Here is a 14,389-nt window from a genome sequence, read left to right as displayed (position 1 = left end):
TCTTTTGGACACTTTGGGATGTTCACTAGAATTTAAAAGTAAGTTTTGCTGCTTGTTAGGCCTTAGGTGGTTGTGGGCTTGTGGTTGTCAACAATGGACATAAATATGGGGGTGTTGGGCATGCATGTATAGGCTTAACCTCAAATAAGAGCCTGTAAGGCAGAGTTTGCCAACAGCAAATGTGGATTATACTGCTTTTGAGCTCAATGTTCACTACGATTAAAGAGAAAGATAATACTGATAATAAAAATATTCGGAGATTACAGAAGTCTCGTCTGTGATCTTTTAGTGACACAAAGTAACACATATATTGTCATCATCAAGGATTGTGTATAGAGGAGGAGGCTTGTTTTCAGCATTAATGCCATGTAATACCCCCCCCCCCCCCCCCCCCACCTCGCCCATGCCCCGCCCCCTCTCCTGCCTTTGTTCTCATCACAACAAGACCCGAGCAGATGGTGCTCTGCTTTGCTTTCCGCCAGTGACAGGCAGGCGCTCTCGGCCAATAGCCTGCTAGGGAATCAGCTGACTGGTCTGGACAGCGCCAGGTGTTTGTGTTTTTTTTTTAAAATAATATTCCTTCTCCATCCGTAGGAGGAGCAGGCGACGGCACAGCGGAGGAATATCAGGGCGACAACCCGGACGGTGGTGGGTTGTAGGCAGCAGGTTGGAGATCTCTGTGAAGACCGCACCATGCTTCTTTCCGAGGCTCCCTGTGACTGATCGGATACACAAGCGACAAATCGTTGTAAACATCCGCCCGCTGTACCCCTTAGGATACAGGAATATGCGTTCTTACGCTATCTGATAAGACCGTTCACCTGGCATTATAACATTGATCTTATTTATTGTTGTGTATTGACGCGTGTGTCTGGATAAAGGACCCGTGCGCTGGAAAACATACCGGACTGGGATGCCAACAAGGTGAGACTCCTCAGGAAAGAAAAGCAGGGTTTCCACTGCTGTAGTCTGTTTCTTTACAAGCTGCATTTTGTGGGGAAACCAAATGTGTTTAGTGATGCGGTTGGCAGCCACGTATCATCTAAACCCTCAATCAAAACGTTTTAGTCGTGGACAATTGTTGTGTTTATGTATAAAACCGTGCACACTTTGTGAATATGTTTTAATTCACAAACACGTTTCCGTGCAAGGGCGATGCATTGACTTTATCTAGGATGCAGACACACTCAAGGGCATGATCCTTTTTCTTTAAATATAATTGCGGTCTGGTTTTTACTTCAGGATTGAAATCAGTTGAGAATACACGTTAGAACATTGGACCTTACGGCGTAATTGATCAAAATGTGTCAACCCCTTACAATGCGTCAAATGATAGCACAGAAAACTAACTTTGATCTCGTTGCGGTACTTGCCGCGCCAGCAGGAGCCTAACGTTGTGTAGCCTACATGTGATTTGCATATTAATGTTAAAGTATGTCGGCAGATGTCTCGATTCCTCGTTCTAAGCAATAAGTCCGCTGAGTCTTGAGACAGACAATTAAGGCCCTCTGTAAAAGATGCTGTGGTGAGAATGGGGTTGCATTGGCAGGGGGTCCATTGTGGTTCACCAACGCTGCTTTTGTCGCTGCAGCTGTTGCGCTTTTGTGATGGAGACTGCTGACGATCATCATTTAACTTTAGGCAGAGGGACAAACTGGAGGTAGGTTAAGGATGATAAAGGGATTTGTTTTTTTAATGTGCGGGATTTACTTATCCTGCTCAGTTTCTGCTCATATGACTCTATCAATGACCTCTTTTAACAGCAAACTGCTGTTAGCCCTCTATTCTCTGTGGACCTCTGGGGCAAATAAAAGACTTTGCAAGACTATAAGCAACTAAAGTAAACCGCTCAGTCTCCTTGTGAGCAGTTGCTCATTTTATTTGCGTATAAAGACTTTTTTTTTTTGAGGTTTTGAGCCAAACTGCTGTTGTCTATCCTGGACATGTCACATTGGAACAAAAGCTGTTTCATTTTTGCAAACTTTGTCTTGGTTGGTGCTGCACTGCCGTTTTTCCAAGCGAGCAAAAGACTATATCATTCCTTAAAATTGAATGAACAGGATCACCTGATTGATTTTTTTTCCCTCCCCTGAATAGGGCATCCTCACTCACATGGACAAAACGCACACACACACACACATACACACTCACACCATGCTGCATGGGCACGCACTTAAGATGTAAGATGTTCTTTCAAACTTGATTATGTCGATAGTGTGACAATAGGGCGTTTGTGTTTCAGGCAGGTGTGGGTGTGTGTGTGTGTGTGTGGGGGGGGGTTGTTTGGAGACAGCAGGGCTCATGGGAAGGGGTAGAAGGCTTGTCCCCCTCACCAACATTTAGGTCCCAGGAGTATAAGGCATGATGAGGAGGGGGTGGGTGGGTTATTGAGCTTATTCCTATAAGAAGGGCTGAGGCATTAACCCTTTGTTGTCTGTGGACTATACAGGCCTCAGAGGCAACAGACACAGTTCAGCTCACCCTACTCTCCATGGCATCAATGTGTGTTCTGTAGCAAGTCCAACAGTTATGACTTTTTTCATGGCATGGACGTGTGCATGTGTTGAAGTGTCAGAGACAGACATTCAGAGACCGGAGACACAACTGTGCTGCCCCTTGGCTCTGTGGAACCGAGGTGTGTGTGGTTGGACAACAGGAGCCCCTTGTGGGTGGCCCTTTGTGGTCCTTTTCACCCAGTCAGGTCACGTGCCTGGCAGAAAAGACTGGATCAGGCCCAGCTGCTTGCCTCTAACCCTTAAGGACTTTAGCCTCACAAACACAACATTAATATGCATAAAAGCAATGGTGACCATCACATTAATAATACTATAAGATCAGCAGGATAGTTTTATGAGCTTAGGCTACAGGTATGTGGCTAGTTTAAACTTGAAAGGCAAACAAGTAGGGCTGCACAATATATATATATTTTTTAATCCTTATTGAAGTATTAGCTGTCGCAATATACACATCGCAAAAGGCTGCGACATATTGCGATAGATACTCAGAGAAATTTTGTGTTAGTTGAAAGAAAATATCAGTAGAAATTTACAATTTAAAAAGAAACTGGCATTCTTTTTCAGTTGAGACTTTTATATTCAATTCCCTGTTAAATTTGTTCAATAAAATAAGGTTGGAAATTTTCATTTGCTTTAAATTCAACAATCAATTTGTTGTATTTTAGCAGAATACTGAAAGTTACAGAAATGCAGAACGAAGCACACTTTAATATCTGTTTATTTATTGCAAGAAATGTTGTCATCGCGATATTCAACAACCTTATCGCATGTCGCATATTTTCCTCATATCGTGCAGCCTTACCAACAATTGTATAAGGCAGATTGGCAAACCTACAGGTGGGATGGAGGCTGCATTTATGGAAAGCAAGAGGAGGTGGCTTTAGGTCAGATAGTTGGTAGTTGTTGGTGATTCAACCCCCAAACATTGTAATCATTTAATTCAAGATCACAACTAGTGCTGTCAAATGATTAAAATATAAATATGATCGCATGAATAGCATAGTGAACTCGCAATTAATCACAATTAATCTCACATTTTGATCTATTCTTAATGTCCCTTGATTTCTTTTTGTCCCATTATTTCTTTCTCATGTAAATGCTCTTATGAACATGGAAAAGTGGATCAACTTGCAATTGTTTTTTGTTTTTTTATTGAAAACAACATTGGCATATAGCATACTATACTGTATTATTTAATTTCACACATAGCATTCACACTTGGAGCAGTCATTCACACTTAAGCAAATAATCTCTCACACAATGTAACACTCTCTGGAAAAAATACTTTGACAAAGGGGGGGGGGAGAGAATTGGCATCAGCTATGTGCTTGGCCATCGACTGGTATTTCAGACTGGACGTGCTGCGATGATAGCAACGACAAAACACACAGGTCACTTTGGTCTTATCAATGGAACCATTTGGCAACTTTTAAAAAGTAAACGTTCCATTCAGAATTTTATTGGCATCCATTTCAGCGTCTCGCGCTCCCCATCCACTCAAAACGTAACGTTACCACTCTATGGCCGGCTCGCAAGCCCAAACAAGTGTGTGTTGCGGGCCCGTTGTTTTGTTTCCGGTCTAGTTAGATCCGGTGTGGTGTTGTAGTTTTTCTGATGTTACTAGTTGATGCAACAGCATGTGAATAAGTTAGAGTTAAAAGAACGTTAATCTTGCGGTAAAATAATTGACGCCGTTAAATTGGATTTGCGTTAACGCTGTTAATAACACTTTTAACTGACAGCACTATCCAGTGCTTAAAACGCTTTAAAAAAATGCTGCCCTACCCTTTAATCTTGCTCAGTTAACCTTTTTTCGGGTAGAGAAACTCATTTTATGGATCTCTCTATTCAAACCTAACAGCCTAATGATGAACTTGATGACGAATAAATTAAATGTTAGTTTGGGCTTTAAAACCCCCTGTTTTTAAGATTTTGGAGTGATAGCAGCTTCCACTTTTGTTCAGATACATTTACACTGCAGCTTGCTCTTACCATAATACCTCACCAGCAGTTGTTCCACCAAGACATTGTTGTATAGGTCAGAGAGAGGCTGAGGATTTCCACTCAAGTGTCCCTTGACACTTACTCTTCCTGGTTGAAGGTGAACCAGTTTGAAAGATGCAGCAATCAAGCAACTGTAAAATCAATACCACGAGTGTTGCTGATGACGGAGTTGTCTCCAACCAGGGGAGACCTAATGTGAATTGTCTAATGTGAAACCCGCCAGCATGTACACAGGCAAAATCACACACACTCTTTAAATGGTCATGATATTTGTCACGACGTGTGTTGCTTCACACATTTGTTGTGTATGTCAAGGGGAAGCAATCCAGACAGTTGTACTGTACACACGTATGGGCCATTGTTTCCTCTCTATTGTGCTCTGGATGGGCGAACACAGTTCTACAGGAACCGTCTGCTACAAGCATTGTTTAAAAAAAAAAACTCCTGCTTATTTGAGACTCCTGCTAGGAAATGGAGGGTCTTATTAGGGCTGTACAATATGAGAAAAATATGCCATAAGCAATAATGTTGTTGAATATCGTGATAACTGAATGACTAAACCGTGTACTCAGTTCTAAATCTGTGCTGCTTTCAATATTCTGCTAAAATATAACAAATTGCTTGTTAAATTTAAAACAAATAAAAGGAAATAATTTCCAACTTTCTTCTATTGAACACGTTGAACATTGAATTGATTATAAAAAGCACTACAGTTACATTTCAAAAAAGCACAACAGTCACATTTCAATGTGCAGTTTTCTGCTGATATTTCCTTTCAACTAAAGATCAGAGTCTCTATTGCAATATTGTGAACCTTCTGCGATGTGTATATTGCAATGATGAAAAAATAATCAATTTATTGCACAATCCAAGGTGGTATATTAAATTCTTAGAGAGAGGGGAAGAAGAGAGCTTCAGAGGTGGATGTGAGCATGAGCAAATGGATCACAAAAACCCATTTTGGGCACATTGAAGTCCTGAAACCCTCATCATCCTATGATGTGGTTTACATGACTATATAGTCTCTTAGGGAGGTGTAACTGTTGATGTGTCTGTTGCTTGGACACATGTTTCCCAATAGGCTGAAAAACGTGTGTTTATCTCTATTTATTCTGGCGTGGAAGATGAGACGGTAGACAAAAAAAGGACATTTGAGTTTTCACTTTGTACATTGTATGTTTTTTCTCTTCCTTTGTCTTCCTGTGACAGCACCAGTCCGTTCTATATACTATTATCCCTTGTTGAGTCTCCTTGTAACTCAGGTTCTGTCATCCAAATCAGGAGCGGTTTTGTCACCTTTTTTTTTATTCAGTTACTGACAAGATGTGTTCATAGGCTCCCTGGGGTTTGTTCATCTCACTTGCACCATGTCTAATTTTTTCCCCCCTCTTTTCTGTTTTTATCTTTTTTTGTGTGTGCAGATTATTTTAGTGAAGTAAAGCTCGAAAGCAAACCTGGACCAGTGGGGTTATATGTGTGTGTCTCCTAAGAGAACCCTAATGCAAGACTCTTGTTATCCAGTTGAAATCACATTTTCATTTTCTCATGTCACTCTCAATTGTCCTCGCATTCAAGGAAGGATTTTCTTGATTTCTAGATGAGCTTGAGTGTCCCCAGACTGACATTTTCAGAAATTTGAAAACTGAGCCTTGGGCTTAATCAGTCAGAGTGGGTCAGAGGCAGACTTTTTCTAAGAAAGGGCTTTCACATCTTCCGTCACTCGTCGTCATCAACCTGGATTATTTAAAGTTTGATACACGGATGAAAATTATTACTTTACTCTCATCAGTAAACATCACGGACATCTTTTCTACAGTTCGGAAGAAAAATGTTCAAACATGTTCAATCCCTCTCATTCTGAACGAGATTCTGAGAACTTGGCTAACCTGTAAGAGTGTGGTAACTGTCATTATCCTACATACGTTGGCTCGTCAGTTCATTACAACTTTATTGGTAAAATCTGGCTCAACTACAGTAGTGTTTGTCAAGTAATGAGAAAATGTTTTTTAGTGTACCACCTACAGAGCTGTTTGGATATTTTTAGGTCTCTCGGAAGTGACATGTTTGAACTTATATTAGGATGCCAATTAATAAGTTAGATCACTGACAGTTTCTCTACTGACATGACAGGGATCTACTTTCATGTCATGCAGTTAAAGTGAGCATTTTAATGGATGTCAGGTGTCTGTATATGATCATATTAACTTTAACCATTGATACTTTACTGTTGAAAGATCCAACAATGTGAAAAATGGCCAGGGCTTACCCCTGCAAGGCCTCACTGAACAGACTCAGAACATGGATAATTAATCAAACAACAAAGAAAGAAGCTCAAAGAAGAGCTCTTTCTCCACTTTGGCAGCCTGCACCTGCAGCAGACCACAGCCTCTGGCCTAATCCGTGGCAGAGGTCTTCAACGTGAACGCTGGTCTTTCCAGTGAACTTTGCTTGTAACTTAAAGTTTGGACCTGGGACACTGTTCTCGGCCGTTGCTAGTGCTGAAACGGTTCCTTGAGTAACTTGAGTAGTTTGTGAACTAAAAACCATCAACAAATTCTTTGCGTCGACAATCAGCTTTGTTACACAGCCCACTGTGTTTTGCATGTTGGATTATGATTGTCAGCCAACGTGCTCACGGGCTGTGTACAGGTGACGTGCAAAGAGATGAGACAGAAATAAGAGGTATAACCGAGCTGGTTATCTCCAGTCATGCTTAAGCTCCCTAAGCAGGCCTTAACGCAATGTTTGTAATGTAGATTAGGGGACTCCATCTGATACCTAGGGCATCAGTCAGCCGTCTCCAGGTCATCTGGAGGCAGTACCAGCTAGGAACCATGACAATACCATGCAAAGTTTCCTGATTTGGAGGTAACCCATTAAATTAGTGTTCATTCAGACTAGATCAGTCGATCCGGAAATATGGGAGTATCACCAAATGGCCCATATGTGTGACGTCCTGTTTTGTTTTTAGGTAGGGGTGAGGGAATACAATAAATTAAAATGAAAATGATGGCTGAAAAGTATATAATAGAAAATAACCAGGTCACCTTGTGTAAAAGATGATTCATTTACATAATCAGATTACTGATCCATTTCTGTTGGGTTAGTGTTAAAACACCTGTCCCACTTGTGAGTCCTGTGTCTTTGATCAATGAAAGCTGTACTACAGTAACACCCCATGCAACAAAGCAGTTTATGTCTGAAGCTGTTGATATTGTCTTTCAAGTATCCCATTCACAAGTTCAAAGGTGGCCGTGGTTACAACCTCTGGGTTTTTCCGTTTCCTGTCTTCCTGCCTTTGGTGTTGTGTTGAGTGTTCTTCCACCTGCTGTGTGTACAAAGATTTCCTGTGGCTCTGGGACTCTGATCACAATGGACCTGTGAAGCCAGTGTCAGGATGCACTAGACAGTTTTAAGTTGTTGTTTAAAACCAACAGGATGTTGACACAGATTTTTTTCAGTCTTTTAAGTGCTCATAGTTATATCACAACAGCATTTTTTTTCAGCTAACCTACTTTTCACTTTGATAAGTGTGTCACATTTTTTGTGTTGAGAAACTTTTTAATCTTACATTGGAACACAGATAAAGCTGTTAGCATTTGTTGAATGGGGAGAATCTAAGATTAACCCCATTTGTGGATAATACTGTGGATGAGGAATAATGTGAGAGCAAAAAACTATGCATTTATATACCTGGATCCAGTTTTTGATATCTTACTTTTTGCTTCTGCTTCTCCAACACTAATTTGATAATAATAGTATCAATATTAATAATTTGATAATCTGATACTAATAATTTAAGAATAAGTCAAAGGTGCACAATTGCATTTATTCACAGTTGTTGTTCTTTGCAAATAAATTATTTTGTAGTATTTTGATGTAAATTGTCAAGTATTTACTTTCCAAATTTCCCCATTTTTCTGTTTTTTTTCTGCTGTTTGTTTACATATTTCAATGCTGTGACAAAATGAAATTATTTTATATTATATTTTTATTGGACAGAATATTTAGTCATTGACAAAAAATTACAATTATTTTCAAAGATTACCAATTAATTAACACTCCTTCTCTATGCAGTATGTGTCTCAGATTCCACTGATACATTGCTTTTAATTAAAGTGCTAAATTACCTGTTTCTCTCCTCTGGGTTTGAATCTATTCCACTGCCTCAATCTCCTCTTCAGTATCTCCTTCCACTAATCCTGACTGGCGCAGCAATCGTCATAATATACATTGCTTTATCTTAAAGACAAGATACTGTAGTATCTCTGTTTCTCTCGTGCTCCGCCCTGTCCCAAAGGGAAGAGATGTGTTCTTGTTTCCCTGGTGCTGTTGCCAGGCAGTTTGCATTCAGATGAATTAGTCAGCTCTCTTGTTTGAAAGCCTCTTAAGTGCTGTCTTCTTAAGCTGGGGTTGTCTATAAGGCTGTGTGGTGGAGAAGGCTGTGGTACTGTGGTGCTGCTAAATGGCTCTGCACTGGATGGGGTGCCACCTTTGGTAAATAGATCTAACTAAGTATTGGGATCTCTGTTGCTATAGGACACTGCACAGGCTCGTTAAAGACGTGCTAACAACCTAATCCTGTTAATAAACAATGGTGAAGGATAAAACTGTTGCATAGAAAATATACAGTATTTGCATGTGAACGGAATTATTGAGTGACTGAAACACATATTTAATGTAAATGAGATAAAAATATATAAAAGGCATGGTTTAATCCAAATCATCATCACAAGACTAAGAGTGACCTAAATATCAAGGTGTTTGTCACAGTGGTGCTTTAAGATAAATTCTAATCTCACTGACAATGCTAACATGTTCAGCAGGTATGGTTACCATGTTCACCATCCTAGTTTAGCATGTTAGCATGCCAACATTAGCAAACAAGCATTAAACATAAACAAATTATTAATTGACAAAGCTTTAACAATTGAGGTAAATATGAATATCTGTAGCAAATTGAATGACATCCATCAAGGGGTTGTTGAGACTTTTTTCTCAAAACCACAAAATGTGGCATTACAGGACAAGCCAGGAGGCTTCATCATTGTAGAGAGTAATAGCTGCAAACTTACTCCAAACTGCAAATTTATGTTTAAATCCAAGTCAGACTTTCATCAGATCAAAATGTTTAAAAATGGTCACTACATACATATGCATACCTATATATAGGTACTATGATGGCAGGTGTGGTTAGCTATCCAACCCACCCAGGGTGATAAACGTCTCAAAACAATCAACAATTCAAGTACACAATTAAAACCCTGTCAAAAACACAATAATCTCAAAGCATGGGAGTGCAGAGAAAACAATAGTATAATAGTAAACTTATCCCAAATATATCAAGAGTTGTTAGTTAAATGCAGGAAACAGCCATGGATGTCTTGACAGTACGTCATGGCAATCTATTCAATAGATATTTAAGTCTGAACCAAAGTGATGGTCTGACATTTGCATCCCTACATAAAACATGATATGCAGTAATGCCCATGTATTAAGCGCTTGAAAATGTAGCACTGGTATTGAGTGGAGGCTGTCTATTGATTGCCAGAAGTAATGCTTTATCTTCCAAGTCATTGGAGTAAGTGTTACTGCCCTATGGGCGAGCAGATGCTCATTGTACCTCACTGGAGCTCACATTTGCTGGACCAAGCAATGAAGCTAGATCAGAGTCTCCCAAACAACCCTCTCCTGTAGTCGTAGAGTTAAAGAATACTCCTCAAAGTTTACAATTTTCCTTTTGTACCTAATCATCCCAGAAAAAATCTTAGGTCTGCTGAAAACTTTTTTTTTCTTCATGTTTGCCCTAAATTCAGAATGCAGAAGACGTTGCATTAAAAATTAAGAAGTGCATCTTTTTTTGCTTTCTTTGAGGCATGGCACATACTAATATCTCATAGTGTTTGATGATGTTCGGAGAAACTAATGATCGAGTCCTTATGGGCCTGTTGGATAGATGAAAGCCCTCAATGGAATTTGATCTGTTTCCAAGTACTTCAGAGCAGTGTTTTGTGCAGGCATTGTAATGAGCTGAACTTGCATTTTCTCAAAACTGTTGATGTTGCACATAACTCGGTTTCACAAGGATAGTGGGGCAGCAGTTGTTGTTCTAAGTCAGTCTGCTGTCTTAAGTAATTGCTTCCTTTTCAAGAAAATGTAAAATGATGTGATAATCCAATAACCGTTACAAAAAGACTAGTCTGCAGTCATGCTAGTTGCTCTGTGCCTGAGATACCGTATTTCATTCAAAACCGCAAATTGAACCACAATCTCAAGCTCACAAGAAAAAAAGTAGTGAGATCCCTTAAAGTCATGAGGATTTTACCCTCTAATGAACGTCTGTACAAAATGTGGTGTCAATCTATCCAATAATTGGTGATTATGCATTAGATACCTTTTAAACTTGGGGGTTGAAACGATTGTCTGTAGAATGACATAGATTTTGTGTTTTTCTTTTCCAGATTACTCTGGGACTCCAAGATCTTGATGCAAAATTCTAACCTCTGCTTCAACTCCTGACCATTTCACTGGACTAGAAGACCTACAGTAATCAGCGGAAAGTTTGGTTGATGACTGTAACACACTCTCTTCCCAAATCATCTGCCCCTCCTCCTGTTCTACACCAACATGGCTAGACGGAGGTTAGACGGCTTACCTCTAGGCCAGGTATATGCTGGCCTGATGCTGGTATTAATAGGACTATCCTTCGTCCAGAGCAATGAGTGCCCTCAGCTGTGTGTATGCGAGATCCGGCCATGGTTTACCCCTCAGTCCACCTACAGAGAAGCCATCACTGTGGACTGCAATGACCTTCGCTTAACACGCATCCCGGGAAACCTCTCCAGTGACACTCAGGTTCTCCTCCTACAGAGCAACTACATTGCCAAGACCGATGACGAGCTGGAGCAACTCTTCAACCTGACTGAGCTAGACTTGTCCCAGAACAACTTCAGTAGCATTCGAGATGTTGGCCTTACCAATATGTCCCAGCTCACCACACTTCATCTGGAGGAGAATCAGATCACAGAAATGCCAGATTACTGTCTGCAGGACCTTAGCAACCTGCAGGAGCTCTACATCAACCACAATCAGATCAACACCATCTCTGCCAATGCCTTCTCTGGTCTCCACGACCTGCTCAGGCTTCACCTAAACTCCAACAAGCTCAAGACCATCAACAGCCAGTGGTTTGAATCTACGCCCAACCTAGAGATCCTCATGATTGGGGAAAACCCTGTTGTTGGAATAATGGACTTTAATTTCAAGCCATTGGGCAACCTTCGAAGCCTGGTTTTGGCTGGGATGGATCTGACAGACATCCCTGGAAATGCCTTTGTGGGACTTGACAATCTTGAGAGCCTCTCTTTCTATGACAATAAGTTGGTCCAAGTTCCTCAAAGAGCCTTTCAGAAACTGCCTAACCTAAAGTTCTTGGATTTGAACAAAAACCCGGTGCACAAGATTCAGGCAGGAGATTTTAAGAACATGCTGAGACTGAAGGAGCTGGGTATAAACAACATGGGAGAGCTGGTTTCTATTGACCAGTACGCTCTGGACAATCTTCCTGAGCTCACAAAGCTGGAGGCTACAAACAACCCCAAGTTCTCTTACATTAACCGTCAGGCCTTTCGTGATGTCCCAGCCTTGGAGAGTCTAATGCTGAACAACAATGCCCTGAATGCCCTGTATCAATCCACAGTGGACTCTCTGCCCAACTTGCGTGAGATCAGCATCCACAGCAATCCTCTGCGTTGTGACTGTGTCATACAGTGGATGAGCTCCAACAAAACCAGTGTCCGTTTCATGGAACCTCCATCCATGTTTTGTGCCATGCCAACAGAAGTAAGGGGTTTGCAAGTGCGGGAGGTGCTACAGAATAATTTAGCAAACCAGTGCCTGCCTCTGATTTCCCATGATACTTTCCCAAGCCACCTCAACCTTGACATTGGAATGACCTTGGACTTGGACTGCAGAGCCATGTCCCAGCCTGAGCCTGAAATCTACTGGGTGACACCAATGGGGAACAAGGTAATGATGGACACCATATCTGAGAAGTACAGCCTTAGCAGTGAAGGGACATTGAGAATTTCCCATATCCAAGTAGAAGACTCTGGCAGATACACTTGTGTGGCTCAAAATTCAGAGGGAGCTGACACAAGAGTGACAGCTGTTCGGGTGAATGGCACTCTGTTAGACAGCACTCAGCTAATGAAGATCTACGTCAAACAAACAGAATCTCACTCTATCCTGGTCTCCTGGAAAATAAACTCCAATGTAATGACCTCTAACCTCAAGTGGTCATCTGCCACCATGAAAATAGACAACCCACATATTACTTACACAGCCAGGGTACCTGTTGATGTCCATGAGTACAACCTTACGCATTTACAACCAGCAACTGAGTACGAGGTGTGCCTCAGCGTCTCCAACATCCACCAACAAACACAGAAGTCGTGCGTGAATGTGACGACGAAGCAAGCAACCTTCGCTGTGGAAATATCTGACCAAGGGACCAACACTGCTCTTGCAGCAGTCATGGGAACGATGTTTGCAATCATCAGTCTGGCCTCTTTAGGAGTGTATATTGCTAAGAGATGGAAGAGGAAAAACTATCACCATTCTCTGAAAAAGTACATGCAGAAAACCTCATCAATACCGCTAAACGAGTTGTACCCTCCTCTTATCAACTTGTGGGAAGCAGACAGTGAAAAGGAGAAAGAGGGCTCATCCGAGACCAAACCCAGTCAGGTGGACACCACACGCAGCTATTACATGTGGTGAGAACTTTCCAGTGGGAGATATAGAGACATGTTTCTTTCAGGAGCACAAATATAAATACTTGCTTCTTTGTGTAAGAGAACTAAGTACTTTTTTGCTTTCATGTTTCCTGTTTGTTTTCTTAGTTTTCTCAGACTTGCTCTTTAAAGCAAATGACGAACCAAGATTTTCTGATCTTTTAGTTTAGCATATTGCCTTTTTACCTTTTCGCCCATTTTGACACACAATATGGCAGCTTTGTTTAGCTTCCTGGATTTAGTAGTCACTGTGCTTTATTTTTAGTACTTGTTTTAATGAACACAGCATGAGCATTGTCACAGATTCAGTACACAAGCAAAGGAAAAGCTGAATTCCAACCTGTTTTTGACATGTTACTGTGGCAGTACTGTTAAAGACTGCCATCTTTCTTTCTCTTGTAAAACAGTTTCACTGTTGACTGTTGTGCACTGAAACATATATATATATAGATATACAGTATAAATATACTAATTTGTCTATCAACACAAATATAAGCTGACAAAGTTTGTTTAGACTTGATATACTGTCTATTAAATATTGTTAGCAATTCCTCTGTAATGTTGTATCAGCTATGACTTAAATTACTTTTTGTACATTAACTAATTATAACATAATAAGTATGTTTGATTTAGACTTTCAGTTTGCAGAGCACTTACTGTAAACCAGCAATAGAAAAATGAATGTTATGAACTAGGTAAATAGATGTAAGGCTTTTTAAATTTAAATATTTCTTTTCTTATTTTTGCTAGAATATGTCTACAATCACTGATTTTGTTGTGGTTTACACACACAAACATGTTGTTTATTGAGGAGCAAGTTAAATAAAATCTTCTTTCCTCATATTTTTTAAACCATGATTTTAACACCAAGTGTCATTTTTAGAAGACAGTACATATAGTTAATTATATATACTGTACATTAAATAAATATGCTTCGGAGAAACAGAAATGTAGAGGTTGAAAGTAAAGGTTGAAAAGCTTAAATTGTTGTTGCAGGGGAAAAAAAAAACATCATCTCATTTAATTTGATTAATTTCAGTGTGATGAGCGTAGCTCTAGGTGTCTGGTTACAAC

At 40.3% G+C, this 14,389-nt stretch overlaps 1 protein-coding gene across 1 annotated transcript; it reads left to right on the top strand.

Annotated features, from left to right (window-relative positions):
• Window positions 1-547: 547 nt before the first annotated feature.
• On the top strand, window positions 548-14,173 carry lrrn1 (leucine rich repeat neuronal 1). Its single transcript, XM_032512624.1, has 2 exons — window positions 548-924; window positions 10,982-14,173. Exon 2 carries the CDS (start codon window positions 11,148-11,150, stop codon window positions 13,299-13,301), a length of 2,154 nt encoding a protein of 717 aa, XP_032368515.1. The 5' UTR covers window positions 548-924; window positions 10,982-11,147; the 3' UTR covers window positions 13,302-14,173.
• The last annotated feature ends 216 nt before the right edge of the window (window positions 14,174-14,389 follow it).

The sequence above is a fragment of the Etheostoma spectabile genome, chromosome 4, assembly GCF_008692095.1.
Source record: "Etheostoma spectabile isolate EspeVRDwgs_2016 chromosome 4, UIUC_Espe_1.0, whole genome shotgun sequence".
NCBI lineage: Eukaryota > Metazoa > Chordata > Actinopteri > Perciformes > Percidae > Etheostoma > Etheostoma spectabile.
The sequence above is the reverse complement of the archived record's forward strand: the minus strand, read 5'-3'. Positions and strand labels throughout refer to the sequence as shown.

What these genes read in the sequence shown, in the direction of transcription:
- lrrn1 (XM_032512624.1), top strand. Translation starts at nt 11,148, where the DNA reads ATGGCTAGACGGAGGTTAGACGGCTTACCTCTAGGCCAGGTATATGCT.